Source organism: Lynx rufus, unplaced genomic scaffold (assembly GCF_022079265.1).
Source record: "Lynx rufus isolate CCGP_SWC_20201006 ecotype Redwood Valley unplaced genomic scaffold, mLynRuf1.p SCAF_1, whole genome shotgun sequence".
Lineage (NCBI taxonomy): Eukaryota > Metazoa > Chordata > Mammalia > Carnivora > Felidae > Lynx > Lynx rufus.
The window spans coordinates 146,484,514-146,509,679 of NW_025814823.1; the positions used below are offsets into that span (position 1 = coordinate 146,484,514).

General features: G+C 36.0%; 2 protein-coding genes and 1 non-coding gene across 4 annotated transcripts in view; 1 reads left to right on the forward strand and 2 right to left on the reverse strand.

The window, feature by feature from the left end:
* Positions 1 to 1,054: 1,054 nt before the first annotated feature.
* On the reverse strand, positions 1,055 to 22,405 carry TMEM167A (transmembrane protein 167A). The gene is made up of 4 exons (XM_047088680.1): positions 22,307 to 22,405; positions 12,133 to 12,242; positions 6,885 to 6,919; positions 1,055 to 2,156 (listed from the first exon to the last, which is right to left on the reverse strand). Exons 1-4 carry the CDS (start codon positions 22,307 to 22,309, stop codon positions 2,086 to 2,088), a joined length of 219 nt encoding a protein of 72 aa, XP_046944636.1. The 5' UTR covers positions 22,310 to 22,405; the 3' UTR covers positions 1,055 to 2,085.
* On the reverse strand, positions 9,315 to 9,449 carry LOC124523682 (small nucleolar RNA U109). The gene has a single exon (XR_006965076.1). It is a non-coding gene; the product is annotated as a small nucleolar RNA U109 (small nucleolar RNA).
* A 101-nt stretch (positions 22,406 to 22,506) lies between the features above and the next one.
* XRCC4 (X-ray repair cross complementing 4) overlaps positions 22,507 to 25,166 on the forward strand; it is a 249,881-nt gene continuing 247,221 nt past the window's right edge. For both annotated transcript variants that reach the window (XR_006963715.1, XM_047088669.1), the window contains exon 1: positions 22,507 to 22,602. The gene's annotated coding sequence lies outside the window, so the exon portion shown is untranslated. The remainder of the gene's footprint in view (positions 22,603 to 25,166) is intronic.

Below are 25,166 nucleotides of genomic sequence, written 5' to 3' on the forward strand. Positions count from 1 at the left end.
CTAAAACTACCTACATGGCCCTTTGGGCTAGAGAACAGGATTGTGGTAACTTTGAAAAAAATACATTAAGGAAAGTGCTAATTGCTTTTCTTTACAGAATCCTGTATGTCCCTAACCTCCCAAAGAGTCACAATGTCTGGGGTCAGAAATGAGCTGCCTCCCACTCTGTTAAGCATATACACACAGCACCAAGTTTTATATGCTACCACACATTTTTCAAAGAAATTATTTCTTCTTCCACTTTCCACCTACCTCCTCCGAAATGTCAAAATTTCAGAAATGTCTTAGAACTGATTATCTAGAATATTCTTCCCTTTATTCATACCACTCATATTGGATTTGGATTTGTGTTAGCACATAAAAAGATCAGTTGACATAGCTTTTTGGAAAGTCTCGCTTGCAGCAGAGTTGGACAACAGATGGCCACTCAGAAACCAGCCTCAGAAAGGTGACATGCCCTGCATGTATATGCTGATAAGAGTCCTATTTTTAGGACACCCGGAAAATTCTTGACCTAGTGCAAAGCCCAGGAGAAAGACAGTTCAGAGTACACACAATGACCATAGCCTGATTCCTGGTCTAAAGCAAAATAGACAACTTTTTACCAGTTACTTAGGCCAAAATTGTAAAATAAATATATAGACAGCCTACAGCAGCTTTTATCTTTTGCAAAAAAAGCAGGCAATGCATCACAAGCTTTTCTTACACGTTTCCTAGAATTCTTTTCAAGGACTTTAAAGTGGTCTTTAAAAAAGATGGCTTTCAATTCCATACTTTGTTTCTGCAGAAAGAGCTAGTGGCAGACTCATTTTCAAATAATTCTAAATAATTTTCTTTTCTTAAAAAGAGAAAAGGAATTAATATCTAAGGATAATATCTAATTAGTACTACCTATGATGGGCAATTTTTAGCTAAGATATTTAAGTTCCACCTAGCTTTGAAATTCTAACAGAATTTCAGTTAAACCTTAAAAAAAAAAAAGGAACCTATGACCTTTTACTAACTGCTCTACTGCAAAATTTATGTCATACTCCAAATGTTTCTCTTGCTTTGATGAAGGTTATTGAAGGTCTTTATTATCAAAACTCAAAGACACTTATGCCAAGGTATACAGACAAGCAGATTTGAAAACTGTTTACCATCGCCTACTGAGTTACACAGCAGATTCCAGTTCAAGATGACACACAAAAAGTAAACTAGATTTAAAGTGCTGTATTTAAAAACAAAAAAATTCAGTTTGCATTTTGGGGCAATTAAAACTGGAGACCTGACACTAAAAAGAAAGACACATACAGGATTATCATTCTGAATTGTTCTATTTTGCTCTTTTCACTCTAAGAATGTAGTCTTATTCAGAGAATGACAGCTGGTCAATTTATTCGTAAGATATTTATCCATACTTATCTAGAGTTTTCAGAGGCTACTGGACCAGTCATCTATTCTAAACTTTTATGTTACATACGGACATTTTCTCAATAGTACTCTTAAGTCACATCTCATTTACCTTAAGAACCACACAGGCTTGTTTTAAATAGTTGAAATGCCTGTAGTACACTATATAGTTTGCTTAGATGTACCCTGTTAATGGTCTGGTGTGGCCACAGGAAAAGCAAGCATTATTAAATATGAATGCAATCCTTACCAACACAAATTAAACCTTTTTTTTTCCCCAGTAAAAAAGCTAGCCCAGAAAAATGTCTCATTCTATAAAGATTAATCATTTCCAAATCACAGTGAAAGGAAGTGGAGTAATTTACCAATTTTGTTTTCTATTCTATGTCTTAAGAGATACCTCACTAAAAACTGGTATCCGACATAACAGAATAACATTTGCAGAATGTAATATTGTAGTGAGAGTACAGAGGTTGATTGTTACAGACATATTAAACTCTGCATATTCAATGGTTACATCCTATTTACATAGAACATTGGTCCAATAACAAAAATAGATAACAGCAGCTGGAAATTTATCTCATTCAATGTTCAGAGATAAAAGGGTTAACCATTCTTTCCATTATTTTCTATAGATAAGTCCTTTTTTCATACTGTAATCCGATGGCAATTAAATTCTGATATTTTTCCGAGCTACTGTATGAAGAGAATGCTGAAAGCCATCACTATACAGCATACTGCAACGTAAGGACTCTTCCGTTCACCTGTTGGAAAAAAGGGAGATATTCATGTTGATTCACTGAGTGGTTAACATGGATACGATAAGGTTATTACTTATTATGGGAGAGGGATATAGAAGAATCAAGATAAAGTTCTTGCCTAGAAGGCCCACACATTTGGGGGATGGCCAAAACAAGAACTAGATATAACATAAAAGCAGTACAACACAGAATGAGCTAAATTACACGGATTTATTTCTAAGACCACCTCCTTTTCATGTGTTTAGAAAACCCTTAATGCACCATTCCTATGCCACTGCATAAACCCAGATATTGAAAAAATACAACACAGAATGTAGGACAAAGATTCAAGAGAAACTATCTCAAACAACTCAATTAAGGCCAAAAAAAATCGCTTATTTTTTCCTTTAAAAAAGGAAATTTCTACCTATGAAAAGAAATTTGACATACAATTTTCAGCTATATATTTTTTTCTTGATTGGTCTCAATTTAAACACGAGAGTGATCAATAAAACTTCATGTAAGAAAGCAGACATAAAATACAAACCAAGAAAGACTTATCGACAGAGAACTGATGGTTGAGGGGGAGTGAGCAGGGAATGGGTGAAATAGGTGATGGGGATTAAGGAGGGCACCTGTGATGAGCATTGGGTGGCATATGGAAGTGCTCAATCATCATACTGTTAATACCTGAAACTACTATTACACTGTATGTCAACTGGAATTTAAATAAAAACCTTAGAAAGAAAGGGTATAAAATGCTTCATAAAGAAACATTTTAGAAAAAACTATTTCTGACCTGGATTTCATATGAAATGATTTATAGTGTAGCTCTTGGGTTAGGAATGTAGAACTTAAAACAACCACTTTTATAGGAGTCAATTCTCACATGTGTTTAAAAAGTGTTTGTATTTGGAGAACTTCCCTCCCATGAAGCAGAATGGAGGTGGCTTGTGAAACTGTCTTGCAAACAGATTAGAGATTCTGTGATTGAGTTATCCCAACGTCAGCTTGTTCTTTTCCTGTTTGTTCATTAATTGAATGGCTGTACAGTTCCACAAAGCACCAGACATTTCTGCTGCTCTGAGGGTGTGAAAGAAAGGAAGAAGGAAGAGGGAGTGACATGCTATTTCTAGAAATAATCATGGCATATACCTGGTGTCCTGTAGTAGAGATTGTGTATGCTCCCCTCACTTGTGCTTTTCTGTGGTGTTTAAAATCAGCTCCCTCCCAGTAACTAAGTTCCTTTGGTGACAAACCATTTCATTTGGTAAGTTAACTACCTCTGGCAAATGCCAATCTTGACCATTCTCATCAACTAAAATCCTCAAGGTCATTTTCATTTTCAGAGCTTCCTCAAAGAGCTCACAGTCATATTGTTACTAACTTTATATCTTTGTGTCTGCTCAATGACAGTGTTCATAGAAGATATTACACACATACAAATAAAAGAAACATTTGGTGTTTTTCTATCCAGAGCCATTTAGGGGACTGCTTTCGAGCTAAAGGAAATTCTAAAAAGTGAGATAACAGCATTTTCACAATGCCACTATCTCAATTGGAAAAAAAAAAAAAAATCTTTTAAAACTAAAAAATAACTTGGGACATCATTTTTAAACAATGTTAATTCTTTTGAGGCAACACCCAAATTATCAAACAAAACCAAACTATTCAGACATAGTTTTCAGGTGGATTTCATAAGCAAGCTAGTCACTCTAGTTAGGGCTAGATAATCTCATTGTCTAATATAGTCTTATTAAACACCTAAAAGAAGAAATTAAATTGCCCTGAATTTTCCATCTGCTGGAGATTAATTTTTGAGGAAGTTCTTCTCTTCCTCATCTTCCAACTCAGAATGCTATAATTTACATATGGGTTTCATTTTCCTGTTTTTAATTTTCTTGAAAGAGATTCCCATGTGGTAGAGCTAAACATCTTTGGTTGAACTTGTGTAAGAATGTTACTTCTCGTCTGGTCTTAGGTCTGTCTAAGTGAATGTGAAACAGTTGCTGTAACGTGATGTGTAACATGATAAGATGATTTGGCTGGGCCTTTTCGCATTAAAACTGCATCCTTTCTTGGTGGATATATTCTGTGTCAAGATAAGAGAGGAGTATATCAGCATTAACATTTTCTGAGCCATTTTGCCAAAATGAAAAGCTAATGCTTACACATAAGTGGCAAGAATGCATAGTTTAACTGAACCATTTAACCTATGGCATTCATACTGTTAAGAGAAACAATGAAGACAATAACTGACCAAGCAAAAAGAAAAGGCAGTTTATAATCAGACAATAACAATGGATGATACTGAAGGCAATCATTACGAAAGCTACAAACTAAACGCCTTAAATTTTCAGTTATACTTCGAAGTAACCATTGTGAAAAGTGTCACCTGGGTTGGCTACTGAATGAAGCTGTACAGACTTCTCTAATTTATTATATAAAATGGATTTAAAATACCTTGATATTTAATTTAATACCTTAAAGAACTTTTATTTGTGACTTAGCAACTTCATCCTATTGAGGTGAAAGCTCTGCCCCCTCACTGCAGACTTTTTATTTTTACCAATGAACTTTCAGTATTACTTTGACACAGAGACTATGACTCTATTAGGACAGTTTTGTTCTTCCATTATGTTCTCTCTTCGCAGTTTCCTTGAGGGTTTCTTTCCACTCTGTCCTTGACAATATTGTTCCTTTTTCTGGGTAACTTGGCTTTGAAACTACATTAATTTGCATATATTTACATTTGCTACTCTCTATCAATCAGCATTAGCCATCAAGGGTGCTCTTCTCTTTATCTCTCCCTTTGTTATTTTTCAAGTGATTAAGATTTCTACTGTTATTTCAGGCTTTGTGCTGTTGAGTCGCACTAGATGTCAGGTAAGGCTGCACCACAAATCTCTGCAAATCTAGGTTGGGCCCTCTCAACTCTGGTACTACTGACATTTTGGGCTAATTCTCTGCGAGGGCTGCTCAGTGCATTGTAGGATATGTAGCAATATCAATGACCTATACTCAGTATACGTTCCTCCCCCATCTAGTTATGACAATCAAAAATGTCTTGGGGGGTGGGGTGGGTTTAAATGTCCTGATAACTACTTAGCTAGGCTTTATCTGTGCTTTACCTCTCTGAAGTCAATTTTCTTCCTATAAAAGAAGAATTCTCATGTCTATCACCCTAAGAGATAATAAAGTATGACAAAGAACACTGAGGAAGGACAGTTTAACATGTTAAAAGCACAGTGAATTCTCAAAAGGATGCCTGCTTCAGTAGTCAATACATTAGAATGAGGGCCTTGAAGGAAGTAGTTTTAGGTGCCTCTATACACTACAGTCATTTTCTGACAAGAAATCTAGCTAAGGAATCTTATAATCTCATCATAGCAGATTTTAAAAGGATTTCTATATAATTTAGTAGGATGCTTACAAGTTCTCCTGTTAATGGTTCTTGCCTATCACTAAAAGCTCAAGGGAAGAAAACTTGCTCTTTCATAATTATTTATTTCAGTGGCTAACAACATATGAATCTTAGAAGATGCTAAAGAATTAGAAACTCTCACAATTAATTTTTAGTCCTTAGTTGAGACTAGGTTATACCTATAATATCTTCAGATATATTACACCCATTCTCAGGTATTCTTTAGAAAAATGTCTAGATATTATAAGGACTTAGTTTGTAGTTTTCAATCTTTAATCAATTTTGTTTCCTGTTATGAACCATCTTTTAAATTTTCCACATTTCTGAGAAGTGAATCCAAAATAAAACCTAATACTCTAAATAGAACACACATTATCTAAGGGACATGACTCCTAATTTTTCTCTATTCAAAGTGACTCGTTGGGGTAATTCAGCTGTTGTCAGGTTGGCTAACTAGAGTAAATGTCAAATGTAGGAAAATTTGTCTTTGAAGTCTCATAACTTTATAAAAGAAAAAAGTAGTGATATACAAATTAAATATTGGGAAAATATTAAAATCAACCTTTTTTTTGAGGGGGTCATGTAAATAATTCCAAGGTGGAGAAGAAATATTCATTTTCAGTCCAAGTGGAACAAGTGCAAATGCTCTGAAGTGTTTTGGAACCAGCGATGTTAAAAAGGGTATACTCTATTATTCAGGAATACTGGTAAACTGTTATCAGTAAAATACATTTTAATTCATTCACTTGCCAATCATTTGAGAGTCTACTATGAGCTAGGCACAGTGCTAAATGTCATACACACACAGGGATGAGACAAGGTATATTACTATCTAAACATAAACACAAAAACACCACAAATTTTATTATGAAAAGTTAGAAGATAATCACATTTAACTTTAATCCGAACAAAACTCAGCTATGATCACATGAATTTGACAGGTGAAACAGTTATTGCTTTCTAAAAACAACATTCTAGGACTTAGCATAAGGCAGTAAAATGATTATGTTTAGACAGTTGGTTAGCAAGCCTTTCATTAGATGGGAAATTCATCCTTAGTGACCAAAACAGTACAAATTATACAGAGCAGCATATTGTATACTATATGCATGTGTGCATAAAACTATAAATGTTTGTCTGAAATCTCCTCAACACCAGCAAAGCATAGTATTTGATATCTGAATTAAGATTTTTTCTTGTATTTTCCATTTCCCTGTGTATGAAGTATTATGAGGTATTCACCATGTCTAGTTTTAGCACAAGAAAAAGTTTGGTAGAACTCTATAAACTTACAGCTGATGATGTGGAAGTTATAGAAGGACACTTACCAATTCTGGCGCACTTCCAAAATATACCCAACAATCTGCATAGAGTAAAAAAAGGAAAAAGTAGCTATTGTTTAGTGGGAAAAGTAAATCATTCTCTCAGTATCATATAGAGAATTCATTATACACTGGCATTTTCTCTTTTGATACTTTGCTTCAAAAACTGAAATTTATTTGATATTGAGCCACCATCTTTGTAGGAAAGGAGGCCACATGAACTTATCAACTGTTAGTGTACATAAATTGTCATAAACTGGGATATATGCAGTATCCTAGGTTAAACACACAGTAAATTAATATGACTGGCAAAAATTTGCACAGGGTTTTTTTGTAGAATTAATTCAGTCAACTTCAGTTGCTTTACTTTTAAAAGTAGAAAATACATATGCCAATTTGCATAAACATTAATTTTGAAAAAATGGTAAACGAACATTTGGTTGGTTTGGTAGGATTTTGACATTTAAAAATAAAACTCTCACACTAAAGAAATTACTTTTTACAGAATGTAGTTCTATATTTAAATACTTTATAGCCATGAACTCCAATGATAGCATTTGCATAGCTATGTCATTCAGTAAGAGAGAATATAAAAATATGTAGCTATGTTTTCAATATTAGTACAAAATCCTAGTTTGGGAACACTGTATGAGTTAAATATGGCAATTAAAATACATACATTCTGGAAATAAGAATTACAATGAAAATGTTCATTTCAATTCTATGAATGAACATACTATGAGTTGAATACAAATTATGTGTATTTCACTTCTTTGGCATGTATAAAAAGTACTGCCTTTAAAAGAAAAGCAACCGAATCATTCAATGAATAGAGGTAGCTAAAAGATAAAAAACACTGTAGGCAACTATTTTGTTGTTTTGACAAAAGAACAGAATTACAAATGGTATTATACATTGCTAAAAGTCAAGACAGATCAGCACTACTTATTGCAGTGGATTAGGACTGGTGTAACAATATCAAAATACTTAAATTTCGGGTAAATTGATATACTTTTTGCCAAAAGAGATGGCTGGCTGATGAATTATTGTATCTGAGTGGTTAAGACTGAAAGAAAATACTGCTTCAATTAAGTTCTATATGCATTCCTCCTCTGAAGTGTAACTTCCTGACCTCAAAGCAAAATGTCTCTTAGTTCAGATGATACGAAATGGGCAAACATAGATGTTTATTTTGAAGGATGGATATTCTGACAGGTGAAGCAACTTTCCTATAGGAATAAAAGGACAAAAATCAAACATATTCTTGGAAATAATGTAGGATAATATAAGGGTCAGATTGTGCTTAAGTTTAATTCTACTTAATTGTTGCATTAACTCTGAACAAGTTATTTTCTCTTTAATAACACTCACCCTCATAGGGTTGTTATAAGGATTAAATGAGTTATTACACAGAAACTCTTCAGAGTAGTGACTAACATGTTCTGTGTTCAGTAAAAGACAGGTTAAAGGCACATGTGACAGTAACTTCAGATATCACTTAAAATTGGCTTACATTTTACCAAAAAATGGAAGGCAACTGGTTAGTGACATGCAATGCCATGGTTCTTTGACTGTAAAAATCTACTGAGTAGAACATGCACTGTGGATTTAAAGCTACTCTGGCTGAACGATTCAGAGGCAGGATACCTGAAGCTCCTGCATGAGAAGCTTATAGTCCCAAAGAACATAATCTAAAATCATATGATCACAATCAGGGTGATTTCAGGGTTGCTAACCTAGAAATAACTCAAAGCATCATTAGGAAATTGTGATAACACAGTATATTAAAAGCTAGATACATGAAATTTTCCTAACTCGGGCAACTTAGAGATTTATCAGTATCACTTTGGCCTTTCCCATGTATTTCCCTATCTAGACATATTTCTGTAATATGCTATTTATTAATTAATAAATAAATGCTATTTATTTAACACAGAAACTTTATTAGTTAGTAAACACCAATACAATTATGCTGCTTGGTTTCTATGGCTGTAAGCCAGTAAATGTATCTGCTGATAGAACTAATCAGGTCTATGATAATAGGCAATGAGAAAAGCGGCAATCTTTTATTGCTGCTTTTTAGTTCTGTATTATTTGAAGCAGTAAAAAATTAAGTTGTTATTTTCAACAGTGAAGTCATCAAGAACCTGCTTTATCCAACTGGTCTCTATACATCTTTACTTAAACATGGAATACTCACTGTAACGAAAGGGCAGTTTATTATGAATCTCATAAAAACGCATATTGTAACAAAAGGACAATGGCCTGTAAAAATTTCTCCTGGAGAAAATATTTCTTATATACAAGTCAAAATAAAATGGGGCCTAACATTTATAGACACAGAAACAAAGTTTAAAAAAAAAAAGCCTTTAAAGAGCTGAATGGACCAGTATATGCTTTACAGTACAAACAGAAGCATGTCATTTCTTTGGTCTTCTATGTAGGAGAAATATACTACTACTCAGCCTCTACTGTAAGGCTGGCAGCCCTGAGAACTCCTTTTTCAATGTAGCATGTAATGGATGTCTTCCTGCTCCCAAAGGAATGAGGAGCAGACATTTCCACATGCCATCTACTTTCTCCATAACTGTATTGGAAAGCATAAGTATTGTGACTATTTTTTTTTTTTAATTTTTTTCAACGTTTTTTATTTATTTTTTTTGGGACAGAGAGAAACAGAGCATGAACGGGGGAGGGGCAGAGAGAGAGGGAGACACAGAACCGGAAGTAGGCTCCAGGCTCCGAGCCATCAGCCCAGAGCCTGACGCGGGGCTCGAACTCAGAGACTGCAAGATCGTGACCTGGCTGAAGTCGGACGCTTAACCGACTGCGCCACCCAGGCGCCCCAGTATTGTGACTATTTTTTAATGAAATACTATGATTATTATTTTATTTTTAGAGAGAGAGTGTGCACATTAGCAGGGGAAAGAAAGGAAAAGGGAGAATCTTAAGCAGGCTCCACAGGAGCCCGACATAAGGCATGATCCCAAGATCCTAGGAACATGATGTGAGCCGAAATTAAGAGTTGGATTCTCAACAAACTGAGCCACGCAGGTGCCCTGTTATGTGATTATTTTTTAATGAAATAAATAAATATGTTATTAGGTAGGTGTTATGTATTATATTCCAATACCAAGGAATAGATCAATGAGAATGTTTATTGGTTTCTAACATATGCTTTAAGTTAATCGTCAGGGGAGGAAAGGCTTCATGCACAACTAAGCAACACATAAGATTATACAACTTCAACAAACTGACATAGTACTATATAATTTCAACAAATGGACAAAGGATTAAAATGAATAAAGACTTAGTGCAAGAGGACTTCAGAGGAAAAAAAGGTGGAGTGAAGAGAAATCAATGTCTATGAAGGAAGAGGGGGATTGTCATAAAAACTGATGGACAAATAACCTCAGTATTGCTATTTTACCTAGCAATAGATTATCAGTTTATTGGAACAGGATCACAAGATTTTCAATATTCACAACTGACTAGAGCTTCTACTTATTCCTTTACACATGTCTGAACAACCCTAATAAATAAAAAGGAAGAAATGTTAACAAAAACCAAATAATTTAGATAATGGAATGTTTGGATAAATGCTAATTATGACCTCAAAGATAAAATGGAAGTAAAGGAAAGAGACACAGAAATTATTACTTTCACAGTTGAGTATCTACCACCTTGCCTCTTGTAGGTTTTTATTAGTGGAAAAGCAAAATTTGACTTTGCAGGATCCTAATCTGGCCTGATACAGGTTTGGAGACAATTATTCCAATGTGAAGTATTCTTTCAGCTTTTATTTCTTAAAAGGATTAAACAGATATAGGCTTTTATCAAGAAAGGAGTTTGAGTCCCATGTTGGGCTCTGTGCTGGCAGCATGGAACCTACTTGGGATTCATTCCCTCTCTCCCCTCTCTCCCGTTTCTCTGCCTCTCCCCTGCTCACATGCTCATGTGCTCTCCCTCCCTCTCTCAAAATAAAGTTAAAAAAAAAAAAAAGATTAAGAAAAGTATTCACATAAATTAATAAATATGCAAGGCAAATAAAATGTACACAGCTCCCACCACATGGTCTCCGTTTTTTAATATACTCTTCCTTTTGGTTTAATTCAACATGTATTTCTGTATTATGTTTTTTTCTTTTTTTAAAGCTTACTTATTTTGAGAGGGAGAAAGAGAGTGTATGCACATGTGTGCATGTATGGGGGACAAGCAGAGACAGAGGGACAGAGAAAAACCCAAACAGGCTCCGTGCTGTGAGCATGAGCCCAAACTAGACTCCATCTCAGGAACTGTGAGATCATGACCTGAGCCAAAATCAAGAGTTGGACGCTTAACTGACTGAGCCATCCAGTTGCCCCATATTTCTGTATTGTGAATATGGAACTTAAAAATTTTAGTTCTGTGTATCATATTAAGCTCAGATTTTTTTCAGGGTATGAACATATAATAAAACAGATGTGACATGCCCAAGACTTAATTTTTATTACTGTGTTAAGTTAGCTACATAAATTTCTCTAAAGATGTTTGCTTTATGATACTGACAGGGACCTCATATGATTAGAGCAGTCTTACACTGGAGAGGGAATGTCTACATTATTATTTTTATGGACACAGTGCTTGCAAACTGTTAAATGCTTCAAAAACATAACTTTGTTTTTAATACCAACTTTACCAATTATTCTATAAAAAGTAAGGCGAAATACTGTCTTTGAAAGTACTAAACTGTATTTCTAATCCCAGAAAAAAACACAACTCTATCTTTTTTAAATACACTTTTTTTTTTTTTTGAACACATTTCAGGTTACTTCTGGTATTTATCTTATTTAGTAAGATTCTATGAATAGAAAGTTTTCCGTTTTTAAAAAATATATTTTGTTAAAGTTTATTTATCCATTTATTTTGAGAGAGAGAGAGAGGGGAAAACCTGAGCAGGGGAGAGGCAGAGAGAAAGGGGAAGGGAATCTCAAGTAGGTCCTGTACTGTCAGTGTGGGGCCTGGCATGAGGCTCGAACCTATGAGCCATGGGATCATGACCTGAGCTGGAACCAAGAGTTGGACACTTAACCAACTGGGCCACGCAGCCATCCCCAAAGTTTTCAGATTTTGAAAAACAGGAGAAAATAATGTAAAAAGTTATTATAAAAATAATTTATATATAGGAATTAAATTATTTAATGACTTTTATGGTAATTTACCCTCAATGTCTATAAGAACTAATATGGGTGATTAAATATCATGAGTAACATACCCAGTTTTATTTCTGTCCAGGAGGCTGGGTGCCAAAGATCGGATATAAGCACAGGTACATATAAGCAGCAAGATTACAGTCAACAGACTCTGAAAATTGAAAATGGCAGACTAAAAAAGAGAAAAAGAAAAATTAATATCACAAGAAAAACCGCATAGGTAAAAACTGCCAGACAATTCCATATTAAGAATCATAGTTTTGTTCTTCAAAAAAGGCAAACAGAATGACATGTCTGAGAATACTTAAAACCCCAAATCATAAGTTATTCAGAGAGTGTACTTTCCTCTTCATTCTTTGGGCTAAGGAATGCAGAAGATGCAACAAAAATTCTAAATTCAAGAATTTGAAAACATTACCAAAAATGCCATGAATCCAAGGAACTCACCAAAACTCAATCATTATGTAATTAATACAGATGTTCTAGGAACCTAGACTATGAGGCAGGACAGAGTCTCCATGCTCTGCCTGTAGCTGGCCATAGGACTTCAGCTGAATCACTGACCTAAGGCTGTCTTTCACATCTGTAAACCTTGGTGGACAGCGGGGATATAGACTAAATGTTGGCTCAAGTTTCTTTCAATTCTTAAATTCTTTTAGAGTAAGAATGTTTTAAATTTAAGCAATCATGTTCCATGCATTGACTAATACTAGGCTATTAGGTTTTGGTGAAAGAAAACCACTTGCTCTTTCACTGTTGGTTCTTTTAAAGTTATTGAAATAATTTAACACAGGAATGATTGGAAATCACAGTTTTTCAGTCAAAGTAAAATGGAGGCGGGCTTAGTCTACTCAAAATTCAGCTCAAACATCATGTTTTCCGGGAAGTTTCTTTGGACCTATCTGCCTCCCCTCTCCTATTTCATAAAAAACTCTCCTTTCTGTTCCCACACAAACTGTTACACATTTTATAATACTCATCCCTGAAAGTGGACATTGCCTTATCAGACTCTGAACTCCAGCACCTGACAAGGCACCTACCACAGAGCAGACCAAGAAGTAATGGCTGAATAAATAAAACAAATTTTTGAAGGTGCAAGAATACCACTATATAAATAATAAAGAAAAATTGTTTCCATTTTACACAGGTAGATAAAATCCATCAATCTTACACAGCAGCTAGCAACACGCTTAATTACTAAACCCAGAGGCACCTCCCATAGTGTCAGAAGTTAAAGAATAGGAGTTATAAAAATTTTTTGAGAAAGGCAAAATTGTTACTTGTCAATGTTAAGTGCTACCTGAAAAGCCCAAAAGAATTTAGTGAAAAACAATTACAGACAATAAGGGAATTGGGTGTGGCTGGGTACACAACGTAAATATTTAAATCAGTAGCTTCATGACTGTATTACCAACTGGTTGAAAGACATAATGGAAAAAAAAGTCTCTATTTGTAACAGCAACTAGATTAAAAAGCTGAAATATCCAGGGATAAGCCTAACAAAAAATGCAGTACTGGCATTAAAGAACAAAATTGACAAAACCTTTAAACATACCGAAAAACATAAAATTAGAATGGAGTGGTATATGAGGTTCTTACACCGGAAGGTAACATCATAAAGCTAATCCGTAAGTTTACAGTGTACTCAACACCAACCAGTTATTTTCAAAATAGACAACTGACTCTGAAGTTCATATGGAAAAATAAAGCAAGAATAGCCAGAAGAATCCTAAAAGAAGAACTAGACATGTCAGAAGCTATCAATATTTTTTAACCTCTTATATGTTTTTATGGCAAATATGTACAAACTATTTAAAACATTAAGATAATTACGTTATTTGCCAATATTAACGACAAAAAATGCTTATGTACAATGACAAACAGTGGGGAAAACAGTACACAAAATTCCATAATCAGTGTATCTTTAGCTATGTAAACCTTATACAAGCAAGAGGGGAGAATGCAGTGATTATCTCTGGAAGGTTTTTAACCCAATTCTCAACTTTTCTGGATTTCTGTAATTTCCTAAGTGTTATATTTATAGTCTGAAAAAGATAAAAAATGACTTGCATTATTAATAGTTGTTTTGCTTGCAAATCATTTCTTAATGGATACACAAAGGTAAAGTTTAATATAATATGGCTTGGTTTTTTCTGAACTGGATTTTAATTTTACATCTGTGAAAACAAGTGATACAAATTTTATAACTTAAATCAATAAATGAACTCTAAAGACAAATTTTATATAGAAAACACAGTATTTCACAATGCTTGTCTTTTAAAGACCGTATTTTGAACATGTATTATGAATTTATTGATATAGTATTTGATAACAACCTCATGAAATATAAAGCACAGATTTCTTTCCAGCCAAAGTAACTAAACATGTATTTAGTATCTATGGTGTCTGAGGCATGAGGCTAGACACAGGATTAAAAAAGACACAGCAGGATTCCTTCCCTTCAGGAGTTTACAGCTAATGATAACTGATATTCACTGAGAGCTTCTTTTGGATTATCTTGTTTATCCTGGTATATTTGAGGTAGGTGTTACTAATACCTTTATTTTATACATGAGACAACTGAGGCATACAGCATTTACAATCAAGTCAGAACAGGTCATGTATTTTTAACAAGTAAATAGCAACTCCTTGTAGCATATGTAAGTGGTTAGTTACTAAGCCATGTGGACAAAAAAAAATGCTGTTTTCATAAAGAAAAGTCAGGAAAAGCTTCAAGAAGAAAGCAAGGACTGAAGTCAAATCATGAAAGGGCACAAATGGATTGGCAAATAGAGAGCAGGCTCCAGAAGAGACGAGAGCATGGAAAACATCCCCATAGAATCGAGAACTTGCATGTTCAGGGAATAAGCAGACTTACTGTATTAAGCAAAGGACCTATGCAGTAAACTGGCTGGGAAATCAGTTTGCCACATAGGTTTATCGCATTCCTAATGGAGTATCTAAATCTCCCAATTTTGCAATGTGTACTTTTTCCTTCCCTAAATGTCTAGTTAAAAAAAATGCTTAAATGATAGGATGTCTGGGACTGGTTTCTAAATAATCCATTTTGTGTGATGGGAGGAGTGTGGTTGATGATGAAATGCTGAGTATATGAGGCTTCATTATACTCTTCTTCCTACCTTTGTATGTTTGAATTTTTATATAGTAAAAGAATTTAAGGGGCACTTAGAGACATGCCTGTTATTAAAGAATTGGAATGTGTATGTATACATTTGTGTGTGAAACAATTTATAAATGAAAACCAGTTACAAGTGTGCAATATAAGATACATACAACTTTGTTTCTAGGGTTTATAGACCCTAAGATTTAAACAGATAATCTTAGGTGGTATATAGTCTTTTACATGTACTCAGACTGACCAAAAAAGAATGTTTCAAACATCCAGACATTAGCCTACCACTGCTTACTGTACCTAAGCATTCCTTTTAAAGCTTAGCATCTGTTGTCTGCCGACACAAAATTTTAGTCTAAGGTTTAAAGGAAACAGATGTTCCTGTTCTTGTAGCAAAATAATTAGGATTTGTTTAAAATGTTATTTAAATGTTATAAAATTAAAATGTTATAAAGTTATAAAAATGTTATTAAAAAGGAAGAAGCTAAGATTACAAAATAGAAAAGAAGATTTAAAAAAAGGTGATAAGGGAAATAAAGTTAATTTACTGTTTTGTTCAGATCATGACATCTTTTTCAAGGTGCTCTGTGTTTTTGCAGACTATTTTTGCCTGCATGGTGAACTGACTCAAACTTCTGGTTTCAACTTGAGTCCCCTCTGTGAAGTCTTCCCTGTCCCCACTTGCTACACCAAGCAGAGGTTGAGATAATTGTGCAGGTGTATATATATATATGATAGCACCCATCAAACTGTAATGGTCTCCTCTATTTTATTGAGGTCCTTATCAACCCCTTGTGCCTATTAAACAGAATAGTGCACAGAAGTCACTGAAAAATGCTGAATGAACAGCAACTTGAAAACTGCAAAATAACAATTTTAACAAGTTCAAGAGCACATTTAAATGCCAAATCAACAATGTATGCTATTTTAAAAAGCGTAGATTAGACTGTTGAATATTTTGTTAACTATTCCAGAGAAACTGCCACACACTGCTCTGCATTTATATTTACTTATCAATGGTATTTTGGAAAATGCAAATGGAAGAAGCAATACCCTTACGTTTATGTTAAGGGCCCAGGCTGTAGGGTAAAATCAAGGCCCAAGGTTAATTCCCTCTCAGTATCTAAACTTTGTTTAGTCACCAACTGGAATTCAAAGAAAGTCCTACCAAGAAGCCAGCTTCACAGTACTTGCATATGGGACAATGAGTGTTCTTCTGACTGCCTGGATGACGGAGTACGCTAGCTGGCTGGCAGAAAATTCTAGAACCTCAGATAATTCTCAAGTCTAAGGCTTATCTACATAATTTTCAGTCAGACAACACCAGGGAGTTATACAATGGTATGCTACCCAGTTTAACAAATTCAGCTATTAAACATCAAATAATTCACGTTGCAACTAAGGAGTTATAAATCATTCCTTTTGGAGGCTCTAGGAAAAAAAAAATCTGTTTTCTGGCCTTCTCCAGTTTCTAGAGGCTTTCTGCAATTCTTGGCTAGTGACTCATCACAGGGACCTTGATACTTCTTTTGTGACTATGACCCGACTGCTTATTTTTTTTTTAACATTTATTTTATTTTTGAGAGACAGAGCATGAGCAGGGGAGGGGCAGAAAGAGGAGACACAGAATCCAAAGCAGGGTCCAGGCTCTGAGCTGTCAGCACAGATGCGGGGCTCAATCTCACAAACTGTGAGATCATGATCTGAGCCAAGGTCAAGAATTGGGACGCTCAACCGACTGAGCCACCCTACTACTTACTTCTTAAAGGAAATCTTATGATTAAATTTCTCTCTGTCCCCATAATTCCAGATAATCTTCCCATTCGAGAATGTTTAGCTTAATCCCATATGCCAGTTCTCTTTTGCTTAATAAGATACCATATTTACAGGGTTTGTTTTTTTGTTTTGTTTTGTGTTTTTGAAGTGGTGGAGGGCATTTTGTCTATCATACCTAACAAATATTTTTTATTAAGAGGCATCCAATAACATTCCCTCAACTCAGGGCTACCTATGACACTCTCTGGAGCATAACCTCAAATACAACCAGGACAGTAATACTTGGGGTTGTGGATCACAGCAGCCTTGCCTTTTGACCATTAGTCTGAGAGTTGTGTTTATTCTTCGAAATGATATGGTGGAGATCCTAAAATATTTTTCTCTGAAGGCGCCTTTTATTATCCCTCCACACTCCAGCCCTATCTACTACTCACAGCTGATCAGACCTTCTGATATGCTTCAAATAATTAGTGCTATTGTACTAAATCAAATTATCCAAATGTGAAGGAAATAAACTCAACAAGTCACTTTGTATAACCATTCTGAAGTAAATCACAATTTGTTAAGCAATCTGAAATAATGAAAATAATCCAGACTTTCATCTGGCCACCACTAACGAAAAAAATTTATCAGTGAATTGATGCAGAATGTTTGATGCAAGGCTTAGTGCTGAAACAAAAAATTACTTGTGATGTTAACACATCTTTTAAAAACTCCCTACTCTCAAGTCAACTTGAAAAGTTAGGAATATTTATTTCAGATTCAATTTTTATCATTTTATCCTGAAGATACAATTTCTTATTTTTAGTCATTCCTGAATATTAAAACTGTCTTCATTAGGTTTGTATATAAAGGGAAGAGTTCAGTGTAAGGTTGTGCTTTTAGATGTATATATAAAAATAGTCTAAGAAACCACCCAAAACATTAGGAATAGAGGGAAAAATAGGAGAAAAGATCCCAGCAGTATAAAGGCACAAAGAAGCAATGAGAAAAGCAGCAGAAATATACATATTAATAGGCTGAACAGTTCTTTGGTGTGCTCAATGACTGGTTGCTAACTGTACTTAATCTGCAGAAAAGACTGCCTAAGCCTACGGTATTTTCATTAGTCCTGGATCACTTGAGCTCCTTGTAGCTTATTTATTTTTATCATTATCAAAACAAATTGTTTAACCAATTTATCGATTAAGGGCCTTCTTTATAACACTGTCTGGGGGCTTCAAATGTTGATTGCCTCTTATGTGGTAAGTGACTGACATATTAATTCTTCCAGTTTTACTGAAATTCACTTTAAAACAAGAACTGAATACCAAAGACTTAAACTTTTACAAGTCCAAATAATAATAATTTTAATTGTTTTAATACTTACTGCTTTTACACAAAAGTAGTGATTTATCCTTCTCCAGAGGTGGAAGGAGACCCCAGAAATGATATTTGACCTAATTGTGATAAAAATTATACAGCACTGCAAAAGTGGGTCAGCACTTTATCATTTACAATTCTAGGTCAGGCCAGCATTTTCTAACTAGTTTCTACTTGTAAATTTATACGTAACACTATTTGCTCTTAGAATAGAAAACATGGAAATGCAGGAATAAATGAAGCCTGTATGTAAATGTGCAAACACTTGCCCCACACAGGTGACCACAGGTGATTACTAACATTCATTAATACACAGAAATATTAATATTTTCTTTTGGTGTTGTTAGCACCTAAGATCAATCTTTGTTGCTGACTGTAAGGCAACACTGAAATTGTACCAAATACACAAATTATCTTGGTTTCAGATGAAACCAAGAAACCAGGATTGCTTAATGTTTTAATGTTAAATAACGGTCTCTCAACATGAGTGCCTACTAAACATTTGGATTATTTAGGAAATTATCCAAGTATATAAATTTGTTCTTGGATAAATCCATTACCTCTACATAGCAGTTTAATTTCAATTGTAAAATGAGGAGCTAGAGTAAATAGCCATTTGATCTTACTGGTCCTCTTTCAAATGGTAGAGAGAGACCTTTTCTACTTCCACTTTCCACTTAAAATTAAGAACTTTCATGGCTATGAGGAAAGCTACAGTCCAGAGAAAAGCACCTCAATTCTGTTCTCCATTGGCAACACAGATGGTCATTTGCACTTAGTTTCGTCTCACTGTCATGGTATCTATAATGCATTTACTGTGTTTGTATTGCTTAGTTTCCGAGCGATTTTATGAACGCCACAGACCTAAATATAAAGCAACAAGGGGATCAAAGGTGTTAATAGGAGAAAGCATACATAACTATGGTGAGCAGTAGGCTTAAAAAAAATAAAGCAAAAAATACTTCACATGTTGTTGATAATTTGATAAGACAAAAGTATTCCAAAGGACAAAGTGCAACTCCTGTTATGAAGAAAAAAGTGTTCTGACCATGAAATCGGAAATGTGGCATGAAGCTTGGCTGTTCATAAGAATCACTTGGAGCTTTTAAAGACTATCAATGCCCAGATTTGGACTGAATTGGTTGGGCATTGAATTTCTCAAAGTCCTTTCCACTACACGTTATTTCTCTTTATCATCTCCGACAACACATTGAATTTGCTTATTTAATAATCTCCCCCAGTGGACTGTGAACTCCTTTAAGACACCGGGCAAGACTTTGTATCCTCAGACTTGCAATCATTTGAGGACTAGCTAACTGCCATTGTGATGTAGATATCAAAAGACCTGGTTATCTACTTCAGAAACTCTAGCTAGAAAGAAATAAAGGTCATAAGGTATTGCTGTTTTCTGCTACGCTGGAGGGATACTGGAGATAATATAAAGGACTATCGACCCCAAGTGAGATCCAGGAGAAAACAGAAGGGAAGGTTTCTTATGAAAAGATGAAACTTGAGATACATCTTGAAGGATGTTAAGAGCTAGGGAGAACAAGGCATTCTGAAGTTCTTAAAAGTATTCATTCATAAGTGATATAGTTATCAGATTGTGTTCTAGTAGTTGTAAATAATTATGGCTGATAAACCTTTTATGGCTGTGAAATTGCATTTTAAAAATGGATTCATTAGAATACAGTAATTCAAATTTAAGTCATGATCACTGAGTTACCTCACAAATACACAAGTTGAGGTGCAAATTCAAAAAGGAACTTCAATGTGTAGCTCTTCGAACTACAGGGTACTTGCTTTCTCAAAAATGCTGACATTCTAAGCTCAGAGGAACAGAGCAGGAAAGAAATACTAACCACCTGGCAGTTGTTTCTATTATCCATCCATGTAAGATTGGCATACTTGAGAGCAACAAATCACTAAGACATACTTTATCTTCCATTATGTTGTTTTTATTACCAACAGCATGAAGATTTCTAGCATCTGGATATTAAAATAAATTTGAGTCCTGGCTCTACTAAGTGTACAATCCCAAGCAGGTCAGTCTCCTTGTTTGACTTCCTTCACCTGTAAACATCTACTCAGACATTATAGACTTGAAATACGACAGTGCTTATAAGTTGATTTTTTGAACACAGCCTGGCATACAGCAAGTGCTAACGAGAGCTATTCTTGTTACTTTTGAAGAAACAAGTATGGCTAGACAGTTTAAATACTGATGATCTTAAACACATTATCTGTCTTGCTATTAGCTAGATCATAAGACACTAAGATGATGAAAATAACAGATCTTTGACTTGTACTAAGAGTAAAATAATTCAACCTTAACATCTATGAAGCTATGCAAGAATTAAGAGTAACTGTCTCTAGGGCCACTTGGCTGATTCAGTAGGTAGAGCATGTGACTTGCTCTCTGGGTCTACCCCGCATTGGGGGTAGAGAGTACTTAAAAGAGTAACAGACTCTACCATTTTTAAATTGAAAAAAGGAAGATTTTCTAAGTTCAGCAACAGTTCACTAATGGCAATCTTTAAGAGCAAGTGTAGGGCCACCTGGGTGGCTCAGCCGGTTAAGACTCTGAATCTCGATTTCGGCTTAGGTTATGATCGCAGGGTTTGTGAGTTCAAGCCTTGCGTCCAGCTCTGCGCCAACAGCACAGAGCCTGCTTGGGATCCTCTCTCATGCTCTCAAAATAAATAAGTAATTTTTAAAAAATTTAAAAAAAAAAGAGCAAGTGTATTCATCCGATTGTGTGGTAGAGGGAAAGAAGCTGGAGTAAATTCTTGGCTCAGGAATGAATAACCTCCCAATAAACTGCCATCTCCTCTGTAAGTGGTAATGTTCTCCAGGGAAGACCCTGTGATTTATGCCCCATCTATAATCAAAGTAGTTGGAGTAAAGCAAGAAACAATTAACGAATTTTCGATTAAATGTCTAAGGGTTTAGTATTGTATGGGTTTCTGCAGGAACTTCTGGAACATAAGCTCAGCAACTTTCACCCCACAATAGCTTTTTTTGAGTCATCGTTTCTTTTGATACTATAATCAAAGACATGCATCCTTTCCCCAGAAGTATGCTCATAAATGCAACATTTGGCCTGTGGATTTAATTAAGTGCACCATGAGGTCCTGGTGTAGAAGCTGTGGCATTTAGTATAACAAAAGTAAAATGGATTCAGATATAGCTTGAGAGATTTCACTATTACTAATACTACTACATCTTTCCTCCCACCATGCTGGCTTTAACTCTTTTTCTCTGCCTGGAGATGTAAGCATTTGTTTTGCAAACTTTCATGACTCGTTTTAAGCTTTCCTAAGAGGCCCAAACTATCAAAGGAATCTGTAATAACACAAAATAATACATAAAACTTTAAAAAGGTGTGGGGAAGGAAGATCCCAGGCCAGGCACCACCTCGAGTACATTCCTGCGAAAAACTGCTTCTGCAGAGATCGCCAATCATTTAAAATCTACTGTCTGTAAAAGAGTATTGTTAAGACTGAAAGAATGGAGTAAAAGGGGCCTGAAAGGTCACTAACCCAACAGACAAAAATTAAGGTGTGGGCCAGGCCAGTGGGGCATTAGAGGACGCAAAATAACAAGCGCGAAGTTGAGAAGCTCCATGTCTCCTAGAGTCAATGACCACAAAGAGTACATTTAAATGACTGGGTTAAGCCAGACCAGCGAATTCCTTTGAACCAAGTCAGAAAAGTGGACTCTGCGGGAGAGGCTGGGACCGGCGGCCGCGGGGTCTTTCTTGGGCGGTCGGCCCCGGTTCTCCTTGGGCTTGCAGGGGCCACATGGTTCCCGGGCCTGTGCATCTTCCGATCCCGGCAGAATCAAGCTAGTGACTGAACTCCCTGGCCCGCACACCCAGGGCCGCCGTCCAACCCTCCGGCCCTAGCTCGCGCCCACTACCCCTTCACAAAGCTCAGCTGCGACCCCACAGCCCCAATTCTTACCATAGTGAGGCCGGCGAAGCCCCAGCCACATCACCCTTCCGGGCGCAGGGCGGAAGAGGCGTGCCCACCCCACTTGCCCTTCTCGTTCCCTCCCAGCGTTCGGTTGGGCCTGTCAGGGCACCTCCTCCTGAGCCGCGCGACCCCGACACTAGGATAGGTTCCTCGCAACCGGAAAAGGCAGGAGTTAAGAGACGTCATGCGCTTCTGCGGAAGTGGACGACACTCTCATTGGCTGCGGGTCGTCTGTCTGTAGGAGCGGGCCTTTTGGAGGAGACCGGAAGTGGAGCGAATGAGAGGTAGTGTCCGGAAGTGGGGGCTGCGTATTTTAGTAACAGTAATCTGTAGTCCTGTCGTTTTTTTGTTTCGCTTTCTTTTTTATTTTTAGTTGTCTGTTATTTCCCTGTAGAACTCGGTGTTTGGATTTTTCCCAGCTCGGATCCCTCTCACTGTATGCTCCTGAGACTTCGGTTTACAGACTCTTGGGGGACGCCCGGGTTCCCTAAACTTGGGCGCAGGGCGTGCATCTGCCACGTCCTCTTTTCAGTTTCTTCCTTTGCACCTCAGGGATTCTTTAGAATTAAGAGCGCCTTGGAAAAGCCTTGTATTGGTTGTGGGATTAGGAAAACACTTGAATCTGGAGTATTGTGTTAAGTAGGATGTTGGACGCTTTTCTAACGCTGGCCGCGTCTCTCTCTCTCTCTCCCTCTCCCAATTCCCAGCTCTTTGTAAACTGTCCATGGGTTTCATCTGGGACTGGAGTGTACTAGTCCCTTTGGGTCAGGAAAGAAATTTCTGTAGTAACAAATGGAAAGGAACTGCCCTTTCCTGAGTTCAGTAGTTCTTTGGTACTCTCTTTTAATCAGTAATATTATTTAGCTTCTTCAGTTGTTTTGTTTTTTTTTTTAATTTTTAATAATGTTTATTTTTTGAGAGAGAGAGGGAGAGGGAGAGAATCCTAAACTGGCTCCAGGCTCTGAGCTGCCAGCACAGAGCCTGAAGCGGGGCTCAAACCCTTGAACCCAGAACCGAAATTGGACGCTTAACCCGCTGAGCCACTCAGGCGCCCCTAGCTTCTTCTAGTTTTGATAATCCCATTTGATGAGGCTTTATTATCCCTCCGTCTTTGTCTTTGCATAGTCTAGATAAAGAAACAGGTGTTTTGAAGTGTTCAGGTTGCATAGTTCTTGGAAACTCAATAAAGGTTTTTGAATTAAATTGGTATTGCTTTTTACCACTAGGCTGCCCCCCCCAACTCCTTTTTATTTTGTATCTAGTATTGACGTTAATGATTTCCTTTTGTATGATTTCCTTTTAAAATACACTGGTAGTTGCATATGTTAAAAGACCGTGGTTTTACTTAACTGCTTGTTTTCTCTAACCCTCAATAGCCTTCCTAATTTAAGATTAAGGTTCTTTGTGTTCTACTGTTTATTTTTGTCTTCCCCCCCCTCCCCCCCGTCTTTTTTATATTCTTTCCCCATGGCCCTTACTTTAAGACCCGTGTTTGACTTGCATGTTATTTCTTTTACTTTACTTTAAGAAATGCTTCTCTTAACCTTTCTCCACTTCTAACCCTATTTATTTATCTTCTGAACAAAAATCCTCCAAAGACTTTTTTATGTTCTAAATCCGAAGTCCTCTTCTTAAAAGTGTAGCTTTTACTCCCATTCTTCCCCCAAATGCTTTTGTTATTGTCACCAGTGATCTCCAGGTGTTGACCATTCCCAGTCTTTATTGTATTAGACCTATCAGCAACCTTTAACACAATTAATCACTTCCTTCTCCATGATACATATTTTTTTTCACTTGATTTCCAGGACATCCCACTCTTTTGGTTTTCTTTCTACCTTATTGGTTGTTCTTTCTGTCTTCCTTCTACTCTTCCTGATCTCATATTGTTGAAGTGTTCTAAGGCTCAGTCTTTGGTTCTGTTCTTTTCCTCTTCCTATATATATATATATATTTTGATGATATCATCAAGTCTTAATGACTTCAAATACCATATGTATACTGAAGACTCCCAAATTCATATTCCTAGTCCCCCCCCTCTTTCTGAACTCCAGACTCAAGTATCCTGTTGTCTACAACAGGATTCTTTAAAGGTATTGCAAACTTACATGTTACAAACTGAACTCCTTTTCCTCCAAAACCTGTTCCAATCTTTCTCACCTCAGTTGATGGCAACTCTGTTCAGCCAGTTGCTCAAAGTTAAGTATTTGGAGTCGTTCTTGACCCTGCTTTGTCTTCTAGTCCATCAAATCCATCAGTGAGTCTTTTGTTGACTCTCTCCATAAAATATATCTAGAATTTAACCATTCCCTACTATTTCTGCTGTTAGCACATTGATCATCTCTTCCTTGGATGTCTGTTATTAGTCATTATGATTTGTTGCTTGGATTAACAGTAATAGTTCTAGCTGGTCTCTCTGCTTTCTTCATTCCTTGCTTCTTTGCAATCTATTCGCACGCAATAGCCAGAATGATACTTTTAAAATATAGGTGAGAAATTGTATTAAAATGTAAGATTCTAAATGCAATGTGTTATCTTAGATTGGATCCTGGAACAGGTAAAAGATATTAGAGGAAAAAAAATGGTAAAATCCAAATAGTCTAGAGTTCAGTTGGTAGTGATGCACCAATGTTGGTTTCTTTGTTTTAATGAATGCACCATGGTAATATAAGATGTTAATATTAGAGGAAACTGGGTCAGGTGTATATGGGAACTCTGTGTTATTTTGCAACTTTTCTGTAAATTCAGTATTACTCCAAAATAGAAAGTTTATTAGAAGGAATGTGAAATTACTTCTTTGCTTGAAAACGTTTTATGATTTCTCATTTGATTCACAGTAAAAGCTAACATC

Coding starts and splice junctions, on each gene's coding strand:
- TMEM167A (XM_047088680.1), bottom strand. Junction 6,920..12,132: donor CTGGACAGAAATAAAACTGG/GTATGTTACTCA, acceptor TACTCTATGCAG/ATTGTTGGGTATATTTTGGA. Junction 2,157..6,884: donor TTGGAAGTGCGCCAGAATTG/GTAAGTGTCCTT, acceptor TTTTTCCAACAG/GTGAACGGAAGAGTCCTTAC.